The sequence below is a fragment of the Ranitomeya imitator genome, chromosome 8, assembly GCF_032444005.1.
Source record: "Ranitomeya imitator isolate aRanImi1 chromosome 8, aRanImi1.pri, whole genome shotgun sequence".
Lineage (NCBI taxonomy): Eukaryota > Metazoa > Chordata > Amphibia > Anura > Dendrobatidae > Ranitomeya > Ranitomeya imitator.
In genome coordinates this window covers 156,232,774-156,255,540 of record NC_091289.1, presented here as the reverse complement: position 1 = coordinate 156,255,540, position 22,767 = coordinate 156,232,774, and the positions used below count along the sequence as shown (strand labels likewise).

Below are 22,767 nucleotides of genomic sequence, written 5' to 3'. Positions count from 1 at the left end.
GATGGAGACATTATACCAGGAAGACGCTCAGGATTGGGACATTGTTATAGGGTGGGGCCAGGATGTGGAACTTTATTAAAATAAGGGCCCAGTATGTGGGACATTATTACCTGGTGAGTGGGGGACACTATTTCATAACAGGGTTCAGGATGGGGGGATATTGTTATAGCGTTGGGCCCAGGATGGGGACGTTATTCCTGGAAGGTGCCAAGGATTGGGGACAATATTTATGAATGATGTTGGACAACCAATTTTTTTTTTTTTAAGTAGATAAATATGAAATCTGTGTAGATGATAAAGGTTCCTCTTCTTTATGGACATCACTTGTAGAAATCCTCATTTATTTAGTATTTTCCCGCAGACTGTAAAGAGCGCCGAGTGCTGGGACACCTACAAATAACAATACAAGATGTGACAAGTCCTTTAGATGAGCCATATATCTTTTTTTTTTTTCAGCTAATCTAGTAACTGCCGTGTGCTGCAAAGAAAGTAAATGAGACCGCGCACGAACTGTCATCATTATTGCCTGCCGTCTCTATAAAGTTAGGGGAGCCTTATGTTACTGCCGAAATGTGAAACTTTCTCACTTTTGCAGACAGATTTAAACTGGAAATATGTTTAATAATTAACCCAGGCGAGAATTCTTCAGCCATATGGAAGGGGAAGGCTCGCAGCAACCCTAAAAACAAACTTCTCATTAGTGCGCTAATTAAAACCGCATATCTTACAGCGAATATTTATATAACCTACAATATTGTAATATTCATTTTAATCAGAGCGAGATATGCACTCTCAAACTTTTAAGGTTATTTTATTTAGGCGTCTTGCGTTAAAAAGTCTTTACATTTCAAAAAAATATTCAATGTTCCGAATGTGAAAAACCTATTTCTTAATTATGCAGTGACCATTTTTTTAATTAATTACCGTATTTTCCGGCGTATAAGACGACCCCCAACTTTTCCAGTTAAAATATAAAATCTTCTCAAAAGTCGGGGGTTGTCTTATATGCCGGGTGTCGTCTTGTATGGTGGGAGCGGAGAAATTTGCGGGCGACGTATATAGTGGGGGGGGGAAGGTCGTGATAACGAGATGAGGGAGCTCCTCACCAGGAAGGTGTAAAGGTACCGTCACATTTAGCGACGCTGCAGCGATCTAGACAACGATCCCGATCGCTGCAGCGTCGCTGTGTGGTCGCTGGAGAGCTGTCACACAGACAGCTCTCCAGCGACCAACTATGCGAAGTCCCCTGGTAACCAGGGTAAACATCGGGTTACTAAGCGCAGGGCCGCGCTTAGTAACCCGATGTTTACTTTGGTTACCAGCGTAAACGTAAAAAAAAAAAACATTACATACTTACATTCTGGTGTCTGTCCCCCGGCGCTGTGCTTCTCTGCACTGTGAGCGCCAGCCGGAAAGCACAGCGGTGACGTCACCGCTGTGCTCTGCTTTCCGGCCGGCCGGCGCTCACAGTGCATAGAAGAACAGCGCCGGGGGACAGACACCAGAATGTAAGTATGTAATGTTTTTTTTTTTTTTACGTTTACGCTGGTAACCAAAGTAAACATTGGGTTACTAAGCACGGCCCTGCGCTTAGTAACCCGATGTTTACCCTGGTTACCAGTGAAGACATCGCTGAATCGGCGTCACACACGCCGATTCAGCGATGTCTGCGGGAGTCCAGCGACGAAATAAAGTTCTGGACTTTCTGCTCCAACCAACGATGGCACAGCAGGATCCTGATCGCTGCTGCCTGTCAAACTCAACGATATCGCTATCCAGGACGCTGCAACGTCACGGATCGCTATCGTTATCATTCAGTGTGAAGGTACCTTAAGTGAAGCAAACTGTCAGCATTTTCAAAAAACTATATATCTACTCACCAAATCCGAAAACAAATTGTGAGCCGTGTTATTAGGTGGCGGTGAAGAGGAGACTACACATAACCATTTTAAGGATCTTTTAGAGCACCCACCATCTCTTAATGGTTTTCTGAAATGATTTCATGACTTTTCAAACTTTTTTTGGCTTCAATGTATTTGTCTACAACATTTATAGAGTTTTAACGCTTTGTTGTAACATTGCCTATAGTTTGTACCAATTTTTAGTTTACTTTCTAAGGCTACGGGCAGGCAATATTATGCTAAGGATTAGTGATGAGCGAACGTGCTGGGGTAAGATGTTATCAGACCATGCTCAGGTGTTATCCGAGTGTCTTCGATGTGCTTGAAAAATATGTTCTAGTCCCCGTGGCTGCTCGTCTCGTGGTTGTTCGACACCGTCAAAACATGCAGGTGTGGGAACTCGAACTTATTTTTCGAGTACGCCAAAGACACTCTGTTAGATAGCACCATATCCAAGGATGGTCGCTCATCATTATTAAGGATCTATCATTCCATCCTAAAAGCTGTGTTCTACATGCAGTAGGATGTAGTGGTACATCCGGTGACGTTGCAGGTTAATGGAAGATTGACTATCGAGATTGAGGAAGCGGCATTGATGTTATACACTTTTTTTTTTTTTTTTGAAGTTTACATTTGAGTTCTGAATCAACTGACATGATCTATCAATGACCATCCCAGTGTTTTGTTCTTCTCTTAGTGCATAGAACAAGTTATCTACAATCCTATGTTCTAATCATCCATTCATTTGTGTTCTAGGACACAACTCTCAATGATGGAAATTCATTTAGTCCATTGATGTTGGCCTCTCCTGCGTCCATGATAAACCAGGTCAAGTTTGAGGATGAGCCTGAAGTCCGGGACCTCTTCATTACAGTCGATGAACCTGAAAGTCACATCACAGCCATCGAAACCTTTATTACTTACAGGATTGCTACAAAGGTCTGTGTAGAAATGTTAGAATTTCTCTGCATGCTTTTTTTTTTCGCAGAAGAAAGTTCAAACATGAACTTGAAATATATATCCTGCGTGTGTGTGTGTGTATATATCTATCTATATATATATATATATATATATATATATAGATAGATAGATAGATAGATAGATAGATAGATAGATAGATAGATATATATATGTAGATAGATAGATAGATATATATGTATATATAGATATATAGATATATATAGATATATATATATGTATATATATAGATATATATATTGTATGTATATGTATATACAGTTATATGAAAAAGTTTGGGCACCCCTATTAATCTTAAGCTTAATGTTTTATAAAAATTGTTTTTTTTGCAACAGCTATTTCAGTTTCATATATCTAATAACTGTTGGACACAGTAATGTTTCTGCCTTGAAATGAGGTTTATTGTACTAACAGAAAATGTGCAATCTGCATTCAAACAAAATTTGACAGGTGCATAAGTATGGGCACCCTTGTCATTTTCTTGTTTTAAATACACCTACCTACTTTTTACTGACTTACTAAAGCACTTTTTTTGGTTTTCTAACCTCATTGAGCTTTGAACTTCATAGCCAGGTGTATGCAATCATGAGAAAAGCTACTTAAAGTGGCCACTTGCAAGTTGTTCTCCTGTTTGAATCTCCTCTGAAGAGTGGCATCATGGGCTCCTCAAAACAACTGTCTAATGATCTGAAAACAAAGATTATTCAACATAGTTGTTCAGGGGAAGGATACAAAAAGCTGTCTCAGAGATTTAACCTGTCAATTTCCACTGTGAGGAACATAGTAAGGAAATGGAAGAACACAGGTACAGTTCTTGTTAAGGCCAGAAGTGGCAGGCCAAGAAAAACATCAGAAAGGCAGAGAAGAAGAATGGTGAGATCAGTCAAGGACAATCCTCAGACCACCTCCAGAGAGCTGCAGCATCAACTTGCTGCAGATGGTGTCACTGTGCATCGGTCAAGTATACAACGCACTTTGCACAAGGAGAAGCTGTATGGGAGAGTGATGCGAAAGAAGTCGTTTCTGCAAGCACGCCACAAACAGAATTGGCTGAGGTATGCAAGAGCACATTTGGAGAAGCCAATTTCTTTTTGGAAGAAGGACCTGTGGACTGATGAAACCAAGATTGAATTGTTTGGTCATACAAAAAGGCGTTATGCATGGCGGCCAAAAAACACAGCATTCGAAGAAAAACACTTGCTACCCACAGTAAAATTTGGTGGAGGTTCCATTATGCTTTGGGGCTGTGTGGCCAATGCTGGCACCGGGAATCTTGTTAAAGTTGAGGGACGCATGGATTCCTCTCAGTATCAGCAGATTCTTGACAATAATGTTCATGAATCAGTGACAAAGCTGAAGTTACGCAAGGGATGGATCTTTCAGCAAGACAATGATCCAAAACGCTGCTCCAAATCTACTCAGGCATTCATGCAGAGGAACAATTACACTGTTCTGGAATGGCCATCCCAGTCCCCAGACCTGAATATCATTGAACATCTGTGGGATCATTTGAAGAGGGCTGTCCATGCTCGGCGACCATCAAACTTAACTGAACTGGAATTGTTTTGTAAAGAGGAATGGTCGAAAATACCTTCATTCAGGATCCAGGAACTCATTAAAAGCTACAGGAAGCGACTAGAGGCTGTTATTTTTGCAAAAGGAGGATCTACTAAATATTAATGTCACTTTTCTGGTGGGGTGCCCATACTTATGCATCTGTCAAATTTTGTTTGAATGCAGATTGCACATTTTCTGTTAGTACAATAAACCTCATTTCATGGCAGAAACATTACTGTGTCCAACAGTTATTAGATATATGAAACTGAAATAGCTGTTGCAAAAAAAACAATTTTTATAAAACATTAAGCTTAAGATTAATAGGGGTGCCCAAACTTTTTCATATAACTGTGTATGTATATATATATATATATATATATATATATATATATATATATATTTTTTTTTTTTTTGCAATAGTTTTAGCATGCGCTAGATTTGTCTCTTGTGCATGCTGTTGCTGTTGTGGAAAAAAAGGTCTTATTCCATAGGATCAGATTTTGGAACAAAAAATGCAGCAAAACCTGATACCTGCATTTTTGCTGTGGATTTTCAGCTTTTTTTCACCACCCATTCATAGCAATGGGTGATAAATGCTGGAAAAAAAAACGCTGTAAGAAGTGACATGCTCCATTGTTCAAAAAAAAAAAACATGCAAAGGAAAAAATAGTGATGACGAAAAAAAAAAGTGTGTGCATGAGATTTCTGAACTCTCATAGACTTTGCTGCTACTGTAAAATGCAGCTGAAAATTTGCATAAAAAATTTGCATAAAAAAAGCTGCAAAAACCCCTAGTGTGAACTTAGCCTTATAGTGCAGAAGGTAATGGCCTCCTAAATTTACTTTGCCAATGCATGTACCGATATGGCATGTTATGACGTATTCCACTTCATGGGCAGATGGCGATGTAGGGGGATTATATAGTCTGTGGGCATTTACGATCTACTATGTGATGGTCTGTTAAGGCACCTTCACACATAACGATATCGTTAACGATATCGTTGCTTTTTGTGACGTAGCAACGATATCGTTAAGGAAACCGTTTTGTGTGACAGCGACCAACGATCAGGCCCCTGCTGGGAGATCGTTGGTCGCTGAGGAAAGTCCAGAACTTTATTTCGTCGCCGGACTCCCTGCAGACATCGCTGGATCGGCGTGTGTGACACCGATCCAGCGATGTCTTCACTGGTAACCAGGGTAAACATCGGGTTACTAAGCGCAGGGCCGCGCTTAGTAACCCGATGTTTACCCTGGTTACCAGCGTAAACGTAAAAAAACCAAACACTACATACTTACCTTCCGCTGTCTGTCCCCGGCGCTCTGCTTCTCTGCACTGGCTGTGAGCGTCGGTCAGCCGGAAAGCACAGCGGTGACGTCACCGCTCTGCTTTCCGGCCGCTGTGCTCACAGTCAGTGCAGGAGGAGTGCAGAGAAGCAGAGCGCCGGAGGACAGACAGCGGTAGGTAAGTATGTAGTGTTTGTTTTTTTTACTTTTACGCTGGTAACCAGGGTAAACATCGGGTTACTAAGCGCGGCCCTGCGCTTAGTAACCCGATGTTTACCCTGGTTACCCGGGGACCTCGGGATCGTTGGTCGCTGGAGAGCTGTCTGTGTGACAGCTCTCCAGCGACCAAACAGTGACGCTGCAGCGATCGACATCGTTGTTGGTATCGCTGCAGCGTCGCTAAATGTGACGGTATCTTTAAAGAGGACTTTTCACCAATTATTTCTTGTTGAACTGGACATCACAATGTTATATTGGCTGCAGAGCAGAATGAAACTTTGCCCCTCTGTTGCCAAGATATCGGCAATCAAAGTATTTGGCACCTAATTAATTAATTAGCATTTTTTAAAGTCTAAGTGGGTGTTATCAGAGTGTTCATCCGGGGCTATATATTGTGTGTGTATACTGTGCCCTCTGTTGCCGTCATGCTGGGCTCAGAATGTTGCTGGTGGCCCAATATTATGGTGGCCACCAACGTGAGTTTACAGCTGTCATGCTTTTTCAGCGGTAGAAGTCTCTCATGGTTTCCTGTAACACTGAGAAGAGGAAACAATTGCGCTATGTATGGCTTCCTGCCTCGTGCCCTGTACACATATGCGGTGTGTGTGTGTATATATATATATATATATATATATGTGTGTGTGTATATATATATATATATATATATATATATATATATATATATATATATATATATATATATATATATATATATATATATATATATATTCTTTTCCCACTGGTTCATACAGAGGCCTTTTTTTTTTTTTTTTTACTGGGATCTTACAGCATTCCTGTAGGATTTCAATGACATCTGGTTTGGGACTCGCTGACCTACAATTTAGGAGAGTAAAGGTATGTGCACATGTTGCGGATTCTCTGCGGATCCGCAGCGTTTTTTGCAGTGCAGAAACGCTGCAGATCCACAATTGATTTACAGTACAATGTAAATCAATGAGAAAAAAAAAATGCTGTGCACAATTTACATAAAATCCGGTGCGGAAACGCTGCGGTTTAAAAGAAGTAGCATGTCACTTGTTTTTTATGAATCTGCAGCGTTTTTGTACCCATTCCATTATAAAAAACCGCAGGGGTAAAAACCGCAGCAAATCCACAAGAAAACCGCAGCAAAAACGCACAAAAAATGCTGCGGAACCGCACAAAAAACGCAACAAATCCGCAGGTGTGTTTTCTGCCAGGAGAGGCAGAATCTGCACCAGAAATTACTAAGCCTAATCCCCAACGTGTGCACATAGCCCAAGTGACAAGTAAAGGTACCGTCACATTAAGCGACGCTGCAGCGATATAGACAACGATGCAGATCGCTGCAGCGTCGCTGTTTCGTCGCTGGAGAGCTGTCACACAGACAGCTCTCCAGCGACCAACGGTGCCGAAGTCCCCTGGTAACGAAGGTAAACATCGGGTTACTAAGCGCAGGGCCGCGCTTAGTAACCCGATGTTTACCATGGTTACGATTGTAAATGTAAAAAAAGAAAAAAACACTACATACTTACATTCCGGTGTCTGTCCCACGCCGTCAGCTTCCCTGCACTGTGTCAGCGCCGGCCGGCCGTAAAGCAGAGCTGTAACGTCACCGCTGTGCTTTACGGCCGGCCGGCGCTCACAGTCAGTGCAGGAAGCTGAGGCTGAGGGACAGACACCGGAATGTAAGTATGTAGTGTTTGTTTTTTTTTACATTTACACTGGTAACCAGGGTAAACATCAGGTTACTAAGCATGGCCCTGCGCTTAGTAACCCGATGTTTACCCTGTTAACCAGTGAAGACATCGCTGAATCGGCGTCACACACGCAGATTCAGCGATGTCAGCGGGTGATCCAGCGACGAAATAAAGTTCTGGCCTTTCTGTTCCGACCAACGATGGCACAGCAGGATCCTGATCGCTGCTGCGTGTCAAACACAACGAGATCGCTATCCAGGACGCTGCAACGTCACGGATCACTAGCGATATCGTGTTAAGTTGTTCAGTGTGAAGGTACCTTAAGTAAACAAGTGCAGGATAGAAGCTGTGCTGACATGAGCTAATGAAGACCGCTGCACATTCAGCCTATATTACTGAGAGAGAAATTCCTATAAGAGAATAATCTGAAATTTGGATTAGGCTGCAAATTGCTTATCGGCGGATCTGAAATGAATTGAAGATTTGCGTTACTATATGTAAAAAATATTATTCCAATTTTCAAGTTTCACGTTTTTAAATGATGTGTTTTCAGACAACTCGCAGCGAATTTGACTCGAGCGAGTTTGAAGTTAGAAGACGATATCAAGATTTCTTATGGTTAAAAAGCAGACTTGAAGTTGCCCATCCAACTTTAATCATTCCGGTAAGTCCTTCCTATGACTCTGTGTGAGATACAATGCTCGGTGTGATAATAGGATTCAAGTGTGTATATGGCGGGTGTCCCCCACCTCCCAAACCCCCCACTCATCAATGGTCGGTTGTTTTCTCCTTATTTACTGTGCCTAAGGAGAAACCTGGCACTTGTGTGGGAATGGGAGGCTGAGGAACACCTTGTTCCCACCACTCATTCCCAAGTCGAATTATGGGGTACTACACAACTAATGCATACAGGTGGATCAGGTTCGGGTGCTGACTAAGCCTTATTACGACTGTTGGCTATCCCATTATGGCTTTTCGATGGGGAGAAAGGAATAAATGAAGCATCTGACAGCTCTTGTCTTCATTGAGAACAGATCTCTCGGCATGGTAGTATCTAAGATGCTTGACCCTACTTTTTCTTGACTGAAGAGGTGAAGACCCCCTATATGCAGGTTTGGGTGGCTTTTATATAACATATGTGGCCATCTTAGATAAAACTCACTCGACTCCCGCAGCAGTGTTCATGGATATCCATAGCTGAAAAAAATCTTCCAATCTTTTTTTTTTTTTTTATGCCACCAACAAATACAAAATGATGTGGTTTGAACCCAAGCCACGTTTGGCCGGGCGTCTTTCATGATCGTTCCAAGCTCTAGTCTAGCTTCAGTAGTTTTGGCACTTGGGATTGTACTGATGTTCCAAAAAGGGAAATTTCTTGAGCGACTTTCCGGCATCTCCGAAACATTGCTACTACATGGTGATAAGAGTTAGATATTGGTAATTAGTGAATTACGTGTGCGTTTTAAAAGTTCTGATATTTTTTTTTCTCTTTTTTTTTTTTTCAAGCCTTTACCAGAGAAATTCATAGTCAAAGGAATGGTGGAAAGGTTTAATGATGATTTCATTGAGACTCGGAGAAAGGCATTGCATAAATTTTTGAACAGAATAGCCGATCATCCCACATTAACCTTTAATGAAGACTTCAAGATTTTCCTTACCGCTCAAGCATGGGTAAAAGTTCTGTAATAGTTTTTAAAAAGTTTTTATTTTTTGGCTTAATTATTACTGCTTTAACGGCATGTCTTTTATTTCTGCAGAAGTGATTTCCTTTTATGAATTTTAATCCTTAAACGCTTCTTTGTAGGAAAAGAAATTGCTTCATTTTTAAGACTGGTTTAATTCATTGAATGCATAATTGTCGGAATTTTAAAGTTTATGGTTATAACTATCCAGTCCCATTATTGATAGATTTAAAAGGATTGTCTTGTCATAGACATTAATGATATAGCTCTAGATAGGATATCCAAATAATATTTACCATCACTAAAAAGTGGTGGCAATTCAAGGAAAGCCTGCTGTCACTTTTTGTTCTGTTTTGGCTTTTACTGGTGGCCATTGGACTGGCAATTTAATCTGTCGTCTCACATGATGAGATTGTTTTTATTTGCCATGTGGATTTTGCACCAGATTGGCTGCTTTTTCCAGTATGGAACATGAAGAGGAAGTTTTGAAAACCATATACAGTACAGACCAAAAGTTTGGACACACCTTCTCATTTAAAGATTTTTATGTATTTTCATGACTATGAAAATTGTACATTCACACTGAAGGCATCAAAACTATGAATTAACACATGTGGAATTATATACTTAACAAAAAAGTGTGAAACAACTGAAATGATGTCTTATATTCTAGGTTCTTCAAAGTAGCCACCTTTTGCTTTGATGACTGCTTTGCACACTCGTGGCATTCTCTTGATGAGCTTCAAGAGGTAGTCACCGGGAATGGTCTTCCAACAATCTTGAAGGAGTTCCCAGAGATGCTTAGCACTTGTTGGCCCTTTTGCCTTCACTCTGCGGTCCAACTCACCCCAAACCATCTCGATTGGGTTCAGGTCTGGTGACTGTGGAGGCCGGGTCATCTGGCGTAGTACCCCATCACTCTCATTCTTGGTCAAATAGCCCTTACACAGCCTGGAGGTGTGTTTGGGGTGATTGTCCTGTTGAAAAATAAATGATGGTCCAACTAAACGCAAATCGGATGGAATAGCATGCTGCTACAAGAATCTGTGGTAGCCATGCTGGTTCAGTATGCCTTCAATTTTGAATAAACCCCAACAGTGTCACCAGCAAAGCACCCCCACACCATCACACCTTCTCCTCCATGCTTCACGGTGGGAACCAGGCATGTAGATTCCATCCATTCAACTTTTCTGCGTCACAGAAAGACACGGTGGTTAAAACCAAAGATCTCAAATTTGGACTCATCAGACCAAAGCACAGATTTCCACTGGTCTAATGTCCATTCCTTGTGTTCTTTAGCCCAAACAAGTCTCTTCTGCTTGTTGCCTGTCCTTAGCAGTGGTTTCCTAGCAGGTATTTTACCATGAAGGCCTGCTGCACAAAGTCTCCTCTTAACAGTTGTTGTAGAGCTGTGTCTGCTGCTAGAACTGTGTGGCATTGACCTGGTCTCTAATCAGAGCTGCTGTTAACCTGCAAATTCTGAGGCTGGTGACTCGGATAAACTTATCCTCAGAAGCAGAGGTGACTCTTGGTCTTCCTTTCCTGGGGCGGTCCTCATGTGAGCCAGTTTCTTTGTAGCGCTTGATGGTTTTTGCCACTGCACTTGGGGACACTTTCAAACTTTTCACAATTTTTCGGACTTACTGACCTTCATTTCTTAAAGCAATGATGGTCACTCATTTTTCTTTACTTAGCTGATTTTTTATTGCCATAATACAAATTCTAACAGTCTATTCAGTAGGACTATCAGCTGTGTATCCACCAGACTTCTGCACAACACAACTGATGTTCCCAACCCCATTTATAAGGCAAGAAATCCCACTTATTAAGCCTGACAGGGCACACCTGTGAATTGAAAACCATTCTTGGTGACTACCTCTTGAAGATCATCAAGATAATGCCAAGAGTGTGCAAAGCAGTCATCAAAGCAAAAGGTGGCTACTTTGAAGAACCTAGAATATAAGACATAATTTCAGTTGTTTCACACTTTTTTGTTAAGTATATAATTCCACATGTGTTAATTCATAGTTTTGATGCCTTCAGTGTGAATGTACAATTTTAATAGTCATGAAAATACAGAAAAATCTTTAAATGAGAAGGTTTGTCCAAACTTTTGGTCTGTACTGTATATATATATATATATATATATATATATATATATATATATATATATATATATATATATATATATACAGTACAGACCAGAAGTTTGGACACATACATACATACACACATACATATATATATATATATATATATATATATATATATATATATATATATATATATATATATAATTTTTTTTTTTTTTTTTTTTGGTTTGTTTTTGTTCTTCGCCCTAGGAGCTGACGTCTCACAAAAAACAAGGTCCTGGATTGCTCAGCAGGATGGGGCAGACGATCAAAGCTGTGGCGTCTTCTGTCAGGGGAGTGAAAAATCGCCCCGATGAGTTTACAGAACTAGGAGAATATGTGGAAGCTTTTGGCCAAAAAGTATCAGTATTGGACAAAGTGTCACAAAGAATTCATAAAGAAGAAAAAGGTGCAGAATATTTAATTACATTAATGTCTTGCATGGAACTTGGACCTTCCGTATTTGTAGTTTAGCGTTTAAGTTTTGGTAGGAACTTGACAAGTTTTGTCCTTTTAGTTTGGCTTCCCATGTCAGTGTTGCGAGGGTTGATCATGGACCGCTATGTATGGATTCTGGCGATGGGTCTCCTGACCCCAACTCCACAGCCTCATATGATCTTTTTTTTTTGTCAGATGTCGGCGCCTATGAGGCTGTTGAGTTCGGGACAGGAAGCCTGTGGCTGGCCCATAAATCAAGGTCCGTGTTAGGATTTTGAGTGAAATACGAACGTGTGAAGCCAAGTTTACTTAATGGGGTTGTCCATTACTAGGACAACCCTTTCTTGATCAAAATGTTTGGCCACCATAAAATAAAAAAGCCTATACTTGCCTCCCGTGCTGGCACTGTTCCCGTGGTGTTGGCATGGGAGGTGATTGCGGTTATTGTAACACGTGACGCTGCCACCCAATCAGCGATGGCGTCACTGTCCCCGCCTTCAGATAAATCGAACATGAAGAGGAAGTCCGGGCTGCAGCTGATCTTGGACTTCCTCTTCCTGCTCAATTCGACAGGGAGGCGGGGACAGTGACGTCACATCGTCACGTGTCACAACAACCGCACAAGAGCCGCAGAGAGAGCGAGTGCAGGCACCGCGGGAACGGCTCCCGCACGGGAGGTGAGTATAAGCTTTATTATTTTATGGGGGCAAGCAAGGGGTATGAGAAGTTGTCTAATTAGTGGACAACTTCAAGCACGGTAGTACTATATATGCCCTCCATATATGCCCTCCTCTTTAACTGTAGACTAGGCTGACTCGGGGGATGTAGGGCAATATATACTTGTCCTAAATTCTGGATTAGAAAGGGGAGTTCTGCTCTTGAGGCTAAATCGATCACGGCTGCTTTCTTCCCAAAACGGTGCCATACCGATCATCAGGTTGTGTGTGGTATTGTAGCTCGGCTGTAATAATTTCACTCAAGCTGAGCTGCATCCATGGAAAGGTGCACTGTTGCTTATTGCACCTTTTTCTGGGTAAACGCTGCCATTATTATACTATGCGTCTCCCTCCTAACTGTAGACCAGGCTCCTCCAATTATTCAGTAACTGTGCCCAACTGGCAGGGGAAATCTGAAGAGAAGACTGCATTTATTTAATATTGCTTCTGGCAAAAGCCATGGGTGTTGGCAAAGCCAGGTCCACTTTACCGGTTACATTTTTGCAATAAAGTACTGTCTTTACTCGTAAACTACGGCTTCCATGGATGGTTGCCCAGATATCCCTGATGGACACTATCATACGTAATGGAGATGTTATAACTCAGGAATTTTGGAAAGCTGCATCGGTGCCCATAGTGGTTATAATCCAATGTAATTAAATAATGCAGCTGAATTTAATTTTTAGTAGTGTTAAATAAAAATAAAATATACCAGTATAATCTTTCAAATCTGCTTAAAATATTAGCAAATAAATATAAAGAAACTGCACCACTATTGTCAGTGGGCTGTCCCCTAGCAAATGGAGTTTACCTGCAATACTACACCAGATGTAGGCCAAGGACAAGAAAGAATGTAGTTGTTGGAAACAAAATGATTGCTTATCTTTTTTTTTATCACTTCATTTCTCTATACATGAACAACCCCTTTAAGTGATAGATGATGGTGCTTTTTTTTTTTTAATGTAGAAGTAACGATTTTGCTGTATGGAACTTGACTTTCCCCCCAAAAAAAAACATATTTTCTGTTCAACTCTTATTCAAAATGTTGTATATTGCTCCATAGATTATTACGAGGAGATGAAAGAATATGGCCCCATCTATACTTTGTGGTCTGCCTCTGAAGAGGACCTAGTGGACCCCCTGAGAGGGGTGGCAGGCTGCATTGACAAGTGCTCCAAGATCACCGAAGCCTTAAATTCTAAGCTCTCCAATGATCTGATTCCAATCATTCATGAATATGTTCTATACAGTGAAACCCTTTCTGTAAGTGCTGCTTAACTACGGATGTTTTATGTTACACTGGGGATTGCATTGAGTCAATGGCGGTAACCTGATTAGCAGATTAAACTTGTGACTGGGAGGTTTGAGCAGCGTTCATTTCCTGATAAATTTTTCAGCGCTGCTAGCTATTGCATGACTGTTAAAGCGAACTTGTCAGTGTGAATTATAATAAATGAAAAATGCCCCAAACATTAGTCTTTTATGAGTTGTATGAATTGCAGCACTGGCTGGGGAGAACACGTTGCCATCCGTAAGCATGAGAGGTGGATGAATCAAATTCACTTTGGGTTTGAATTTTGCAAAAAAAAATGTAGATTCACCTGAATCAGAATATTTTTATTTCATTAATGACAAATCCAGCAAAATGGGGGCTAGTCAGGAAGGAGTTTAAAAAAACAAACAAACAAGCCCACCTATCCATCCACTGCTGTAGTTCTTATTGGCTCTTCTGTTTTCTTTCTTCTATCTGTGTTACGGGTGGGGTGCAATGTACGTCAAAGAGCGAATCAGAGGAGTGTTGGTGGTAGGACCAATAGGAGGGCCAAAAATAGGGGAGTATAAACATTCATACAGATCTGCATGATGTACTGTGGCCTTGAAGGTAACATTTGTGTTTGTGTGAGTATCTTAGGGGTGCTCCAGTGTCTTATTTAGCCAACAACTTAAGAGGCCATTTTGACACAATCAAAAACACACAAAAATGCTACCCAATTTTTTGGGATTCTGTTCTCTGGAGCAATGCAACGAAACTAGAATCTTTCAGGTCTATGGATCACGTGTATGTCTGGAGAAGGAAGAATGAAGCATACTCTAAAAATAACTCCATGCCTACAGTGAAGCATGATGGTGTCTCAATGATGCCTACAATGAAGCATGGCGGTGGCTCAGCGATGCCTACAGTGAAGCATGTCAGTAGCTTGATGGTTCTCCATGGCTGCTAGCCTTCCTATAGCACTGAAACCTGTAGCATGTATAGGACAAGATAGTTTCAATCTAGTATCAGGCGATACTAGTAGAAAATGCCATGTCTTTTCTCTGAGGACCTGAAGTTTCTGTGTAACTGGACTTTTCAAAAGGACAGAGATGCCAAGCATAAATCATAACTCCACAGAAAATCCTTGATTAAATTAGAAGACCGTGGTTGCAACACACAAATACAAGATTGCTTGTGAACTGGAGGCCGAGATTGCTCATGAACACTTCTAGAAGCTGATGTCTGGGTATGCATCATGTTTGCAATAAGTCATAACAGCCAAAGGTGCTTTACATGTTTGGTTTATTGCAAGCAGCAAAAAGTTTGTAAATTTTGGTAACAAACATATCTTGCAATGGTGGTTGTCATTTTGTTTGCAGCTGTATATTTTTAAGTGACAACCTAATTTGTGCACCGCTTTCTTCAACATACTTGCTTTCTTTCATTGATGAACAGCGTCCGAACTCCTCTAGAATAGTCCAAATTAAACCCAATAGGTTTAAGTGGTCACCAAAAGTCTTATGTTCCCGTGAATAAGGTTAAATCTGCATCAACCCTGAAACCAACTGGGCGCAACCTTTTGTACTAACCACAGCAAAATAAAAGTGACCAAGCACATTGTCACCCCCAGCCTGCTGATAGGCTAGGGTGTATTCTGGTGTCCCAATTCTCCCTCGAAGGAAGATGCTAAGCAGAACATGGGAAGTGAGGAATCAAGCGTTGGGTTTAATTATACCCAAAGTGACTGTCAAGTACATGTATGGGGGACAGGGATACAGTTCGATGGTCTGACATCTACTTAAAGTGTAAGACTATGTTTGTACTGGAGAAAACGCAAGACTGTTGAAGAATGCAAAGTTCTACATTTTTATCTGAATGATCAGATGGACTTTTCAGCACTTCAGGTCACTGGTGGTAACATATTCAAGTGAAAATTTTTGGGGGCAAACATTAAAGAGGTCTTCTCATGTTCTGTCTGTCAGGATCTCGCCTGATGATTTACAGTTTGACCATCTGCACGGTTGCGCTTCTGGCCCAAACTGTGTGATTTCCCATGCTGCAAACCGAGGCAGCATTACTTTGGCAGCACTGGATCCAGTGACCTGTTCAGTTTCAGTGCTGTGCTTCCAGATGCCGCGCTCCTTGGCTGATACACTGCGGCACTGGCCGTATTCTAAGCAATGAGCGTTAAACCATACAAGTAAAAATCCCTTTGTTCTTCAAAAGTGAGAATTTTTAATAATGGCTAAATTATAAAGTTGTAAAATGAGAGAATCCCTTTTACCTCAGTAGTCACAGATGAACACCAAAGGCTAACAATCTATCGTTGATGGCCACGTGTGTCCACTTCTGTCAGTTCCAGTCGTCCTAGCGAGTCCTTGTCTTGACTGTTGTGCAAATGTCACAATGGCTTCAGTGTAATAATGACTACACGGTTACCAGAAGAAATCCTTTATTTTCTCGTCAGGACAGTGTGATTCTATTTGCTACTTGTATAATAATGCCAGCAGCTTTTGTCTTTTATTTCACATTTTCCTGACTCTGGTGAGCACATCTACACATTCCCACCCTCTGGCATGCTTCATTACGGGCTGCGAGGCCTTTGTGTTTGTAGAGTTTCATAAATGTTGACATGACCTCGATGCAAATGTTACAGAAGTGATCCGGCTTTATTTCAATATCATGTGTACGGTGGGAGTAATACTAAAAAATAACTTAGAGGTTGCCCACTACATTCTATAATGCCCCCACCGATTTTTAAACCTTGTATAGAAGTATTTTTCTTAACACCTCTTGTTGTCCCCTCTCTGCCTGTGAGCGGCGGTATCTTTGGCCGCTCACTTGGCATCACGTGACCCCGGCTGCAGCCGCCACTGATGTCACTTCAAGTTCCAGAATGCCTTTCATCAACCGGGCATGACCCAGTTACGCGCACCCCTCCTGATTGGCTGGGCTGTGGGCAGAGTTTCACCACACGCCACAGCCCAGTATCCAACACGCGCTTTCCCTCTCTACTCTATGAGAGGTCATGTTCCTCACATGCAAAGCACCATGGAATAAATGGCGCTATAATAATAAATAATACTAATTATAATTTCTCGGAGCCTCATTAATGTATTAATTTTAGTACAATTTTGTCTTAGGGAGTCTTGAGAAGAAGAGACCTAATCCAGGCAGAACTTGATGCCAAAGTAGATGCTCTGGTGAACAGAAAAGCTGACCAAGTAATTGTAAGTTGTACGCTTGTTTGTCTGCTAATGTGCTTTGTTCTTCAGTTTGATTGATGAACTTTGTGTCCTACAGACCACACGTGCTGCCGGTGGAGCGAAAGGAGGTCACATTTCACAATAGTCCTCATGTATCAAAGCTGTCCTGGAGGAAAAATGGCTTCATAGACTACATTGACCAGTAAAGTTTTGTTTAGTAACGCTCAGAATCTGATAACTTAAGGAAACTATTTTTCATATATAAGAAAGTATTTAAACATTCATAACGAGTACATCTGAAATTCAAGTTGCATAACATGGAAATCATTAAGTTAATAATTTGCTCTACATTTTTTGTCTTGAGTTTCCTGAGGCTATCTTCTCCACGACTGAAGCTAAAATGCAGAATTTTAATTATTTTTTTGCTGTTATCGTCGAGCATTCCCTTGTGGAAACTCTGATTACGGTTACAGCTAAGGCTGTGATTACACCTTGTCTTGATCCTTGTCTGACGCCTTCGGTGGCTTTTGTCTGATTTTTTTTTTTTTTTTAAATACTTAATTCGGATGTGTTTTCAATGGTGCTATTGACTTTAGTAGGATAACCGATTGTTAAACCTCCTATCAAACAGCCCCCATGCTTTCGGCACGACCCAATAGTGGAAGGCTGCTTTGTAAAAATGAAATACTAAAGCGGAACTTTTCACTGAAGAGGACAGACCTTCATTCCATCCTCTCTGGCCATTTTGCTCTGCACCACGATAGCCTTTGAGAGAGGTGGCGTGAAGTCGAGGAAAAGGCAAAGGCTATCCTAGAGCAGAGCAAAACAGCTATGGAGGATGGATTGGAGTCTATCCTCTCCAGCAATGAGTCCCGCTTTTGTCTTCGATAGATTTCTACTCCCAGGATTGTGGGGTGGCATAATGTCTAGTGGCGACCCCTCTATTCTTCATTTCAGGTGTACCAACTGCTTGATGATACACTGGTTTATTCATGGAAATAAAAAAAATGGTAGGCGTTTCATGGTGTGGCATTGTACCATCCCCACCACTGGAACCAGCATTATATCACTGTTAGCCCTTATTGAATGTTCCCCTATTTTGGGATGTGAGTATTTGGCACAGGCAGTGCTTACATTACATTGGGAAGTGGACATCAGCAATGAGGACAATCTGTGGGAACCATCTTCTAGTCCCGAGCCATGCTGCTCCCTCCAGCCATGACTTGCCATTCTTACTCAGCCCATAGGTAGAGTATAGGTAGAGGAGGCGGGTGACAAAAACTGATCCACAAAAAGGAGGTAGTAAATCAGTGGCACCGACCAGCATTTCCTTTTATCCATGGATCAGCGTGCGGCCTGAAAGGAGATGAGATTAATAAGTAGTTAAAACTGAGTCCAAACCAGGGCTGTGGAGTCTGAGTCAGTGTCATGGAAATTGAGGAGTTGGAGTTTTGGCTTACAAACTCCACAGCCCTGGTCCAAACATTAATCCTTGGTATTCCAATTCCCTCATTAAAGTAAATGGCTATGTGACGGGGTTATATCTGTATTGTGTTTTCAGGAATAAAGCTGTATCGCCCCACAGAGTGCTCAGCACAGAGAACTTAGTGTCAATGTGATGTAAGTGCCGCCTCACCAACATCCAGTCATATGGATGTGGCTGTGTAAAGGAACACCAAACCTATAAATTAATGAGCCTAGAAAAATCAATCTTGCATAAATCCCGCAGTGAACAGGGGTTAATCTTGTGCTGATCCGTCTTCTGTTCGTGACCAGTTAAAACCCTTAGCAGAATGGAGGTTCTTAGCGATCCTTTATCCTACTGTAGACGGGGCACAGCCGGGAGGTTTCTGCTGCAGCCAGTTGTCCTACAGCCACATACAAGACACTGAGGAGGACGAGGAGAACATAGAGGAGCTCCTGAACTTTTCTTGGCATGTCCTGCCTTTTGGGTTCTTTTTTTAAAGGGGGTTTTCTATGTTCCCTTCCTTTTGGATTACCCATAGTGATTAGGGGGTCTTGACAGAGGAGTCACTGTACCTGACGCTGCATCTGAGCTAAAGTTGGCACTGTTCATTTGAAGATACTAGTCACAAGCACATATGGCTGTCATGACGAATACTGCAAAGAAAGGGCCAAAAATTCTCGCTGTCCATTTGTCCTGTTGATCAGTTTAGTTTTTGGAAAGTTCCTTTAAGTAACCAAAGACTGGTCGAGCGTTATTAGAAATTTGTAGGAAGAATTTAAGCAGAGTCACTTCTGTACTCGTAATACAATCTAATTGAAGCCATTATGGAACCCCGTCACATACCTCAGATCTGGATAATGTAACTGAATGCAGAAATCCGGGATTATGCACATTTCTATTAACACTGGGAGTTGGGCGCTGACATCACTGGCTGTAATTTCAAATAAAAAAAAGTGTCTTTGAATTTATTTTTTTTCTTATTAGAAATTCATGAGCGGCAGTTCAGTAAAAGTCGTCCTGACGGTAATTCACTCAGACTATTTTCTGACGGCATGCAGAGCAGCCCATCGGTTGTTTGATGTTTTTGTGAAGAAAGTCGATTTGATGTTTTGTTTTTTTTGTTTTTTTTAATCCTTTTACTCCAAAGTCTTCAGCTGCCCTCTCGCCACCCGTCTTTCATTTATGTCTGTTACTGTTACATCTTTCCTAGCCGCCTCATTAATTCGCTGTCACAGGAGTATTCTCCAGATGTTGTCCAGAGGCATTAGCCTTTTGTTAGTCATTGTTTCATACCGACGCTGTCTTCTAGTTGACCAGCAGATGATATCACGGTATTGTTCACATTTCAGAAAAAGTTAGTTGATTATAAACTACAAGATGGTGGCCCGATTCTAACGCATCGGGTATTCTAGAATATGCATGTCCACGTAGTATATTGCCCAGCGACGAAGTATATTGCCCAGTCACGTAGTGTATTGCCCAGTCACGTAGTGTATTGCCCAGTCACGTAGTGTATTGCCCAGTCACGTAGTATGTGGCCCAGCCACGTAGTATGTGGCCCAGCCACGTAGTATGTGGCCCAGCCACGTAGTATGTGGCCCAGCCACGTAGTATGTGGCCCAGCGAGACCGCTAAGTCTTCTGGGTAATTTTGCAATGCATCGCCGAAAACGGAAGATGGCGGCCGTCACGAGCGGCTCAGCGGACAACGGAGGGTGAGTATAGCAGGTTTTTTGTTTTTTTATTATTTTTAACATTACATTTTTTTTTTACTATTGATGCCGCATAGGCAGCATCAATAGTAAAAGGTTGGGGACACACAGGGTTAATAGTGGCGGTAACGGAGTGCATTACCCTCGGCATAACGTGGTCCGTTACCGCCGGCATTAACCCTGTATGAGCGGTGAGTGGAGGGGAGTATGCGGACGCCGGCCACTGACTGCGGGTAGTAAGGAGCGGCCATTTTCTTCCGGACTTTGCCCGTCGCTGATTGGTCGTGGCTGTTTTGCCGCGACCAATCAGCGACTTGGATTTCCAGGAAAGACAGAGGCCGCAACCAATGAATATCCGTGACAGACAGACAGAAGGACATACTGAAAGACAGGGAAAGACCGAGGCCGCAACCAATGAATATCCGTGACAGACAGACAGAAGGACATACTGAAAGACAGGGAAAGACAGAGGCCGCAACCAATGAATATCCGTGACAGACAGACAGAAGGACATACAGAAAGACAGACAGACGGAAGTGACCCTTAGACAATTATTTAGTAGATGCTTTTTCCATCGCCTAGTACAATGGCTTGGTCTTAGCCCCTGGAGAGGGTGAATCAAAGTCCACTCATTCCTTATGGGACCCAATGAGATAATGAAGATGACTTATTACACAGCTTTTCATTATATGGGCAGGACAGTTTTTCAGTGGTTAACATCTTTGTCTTGCAACGTCAGGGTCCTGATTTAGAATTCAACCAGGGCAACATCTGAATGGAGTTTGTTTGCTCTTGTCTGTGTGGGTTTCCTTTTGGGTACTGTAAGAAAGCAGAAGGTGTGTGTCACTGAGGTTTCTGGCCTCTGTAGCATAAGTCCCCAGGAAGTCTGTACCAGTAACAATAGGTTATTGTGAGAATTTTTATTTGACTGGATTTTGGGTCTGGGATTTTGGAGCGACCAAAAGAGCCTGGGTGGGAAAGGTTGCTCCCATACTCCTGCCTAGGTCTTACAGGCCTAATAACGGGCAGCTGGGCTATCTTATTGTGTTGTGTTGGGACTGGTAGATAGTCTGTACTGCAGCCTGAGAGGCTCCTGTAATACCAAGTTTGATTCACTTTGCCTTACCAGAGAAAGGACAGTTATTCATTTTGTGCTGCAGATGTTGGAGTTTGGAGTTGTTAAGTTTATGAAGGTTTTTTTTTTCGATTTAAAAGTCTGTGCGTATCCAAGTGGCTACCAAGAGCTGAACCCCTATAATATCAGTAGATATAAAAAAAATTAATTGATTAATATTACTTTTCATATAAGTCACTCCACTTTGTGTTAATTACTTTTGAAACAACTGAAGGGTTAACAAATTACGTGACAGCTGTTTGGAATACTTTGAGGGGAGCTGTTATTAAAATGGTATACGTTTTAGGGACTGTCCAATGTATAGTCTCCTCAGTCACTTTGAAACTAAAGGTCTATAAAAAATATATATATTTTTTAAATTTCCTTGAGGAAAAAAAAACAATGAAAAGACTGCTTAAGGCTGTGTGCACACGTTCCGGATTTTTTGCTTTTTTTTTTCGCTATAAAAAAACGCAGCATGTTCATTAATTTTGCAGATTTTTTATGGATTTCCCACTATATTATTGCATTGGGAACTTCAGGAAAAATCAGCAAAAAATCGGCGAAAAAAAAAAAACTTGCAGAAAATGTCCAGTTTCGTTCAGGAAATTTCTGCAATAAATCGTGACGTGTGCACATAGCCTAACTCTTAAACCTTCTAACATTCTACCATAAAACGAAATGCCAAAATGATGCTGGTGTAAAATAGACATGGGGGAAATGTTATGTATTAACTTTGTTTTCTGTGGTTCAACTATCTGATCTAATGGTATATACAAAAAAAAAAAAAAGTAAGTTTAGAAATTGTTACTTTTTCAAAAAATTTGGTCACATTTTTGAGATTTTCCTAAAAATGATTTTGGCACTTAACACAAGGTACAATTTGTCCCGAAAAAAAAATCTTAGAATCGCTGAAATATTTCGATGTTATTACCACATAAAGTAACATATATGTCAGATTTTAAAAATGTGGCTTGGTCAGTAAGTGGTTAAAACAAACTTTGACATTGAAAGCTTTCCAAGATTGCTGATGCTAAACCCTCTGTTGATCATGCACTGAAGACTTTCAGCCCAGATACAAGAAATCCATAGCTTCCTAAGATGGTGACTTCTGAGCCTTTTACTGGCCATGTGCTGAATGTATCTACGGCAGGCGTAGATATAAGGCAGACATAGCTTCCTGACATAGTAACTGCTGAGCCTATAGTGCTCATGTGCTGAAAGCATCTAGCACCGACACAGGTACTAGGCCCCCATAGTGTGATGCTAAGTCACTTCTCACGGACAAGCAGTGAGCCTGGATAGCCAAAGAGTCTGAGATCAAGAGCCGGGAGGGCATGTCATAAACAGAGGGAAGAGACAAAGGCATATTCAGGTCACAGGGTCAGAATTCCAAGGTCAAGGGTAATACAAATGGGTAGTCAATA

General features: G+C 41.4%; 1 protein-coding gene across 3 annotated transcripts in view; it reads left to right on the top strand.

Annotated features, from left to right (window-relative positions):
- Window positions 1–22,767, top strand: part of SNX7 (sorting nexin 7) — a 91,369-nt gene that overhangs the window by 40,363 nt on the left and 28,239 nt on the right. The window contains exons 2-7 of one of the 3 annotated variants that reach the window (XM_069737682.1): window positions 2,658–2,840; window positions 8,172–8,282; window positions 9,125–9,289; window positions 11,643–11,841; window positions 13,650–13,849; window positions 16,985–17,071. In XM_069737682.1, the coding sequence (XP_069593783.1) occupies window positions 2,658–2,840; window positions 8,172–8,282; window positions 9,125–9,289; window positions 11,643–11,841; window positions 13,650–13,849; window positions 16,985–17,071 (945 nt within the window). Of the gene's footprint in view, window positions 1–2,657; window positions 2,841–8,171; window positions 8,283–9,124; window positions 9,296–11,642; window positions 11,842–13,649; window positions 13,850–16,984; window positions 17,072–22,767 lie in introns of all 3 variants that reach the window. The other 2 variants (XM_069737681.1, XM_069737683.1) reach the window with 2 other exon arrangements.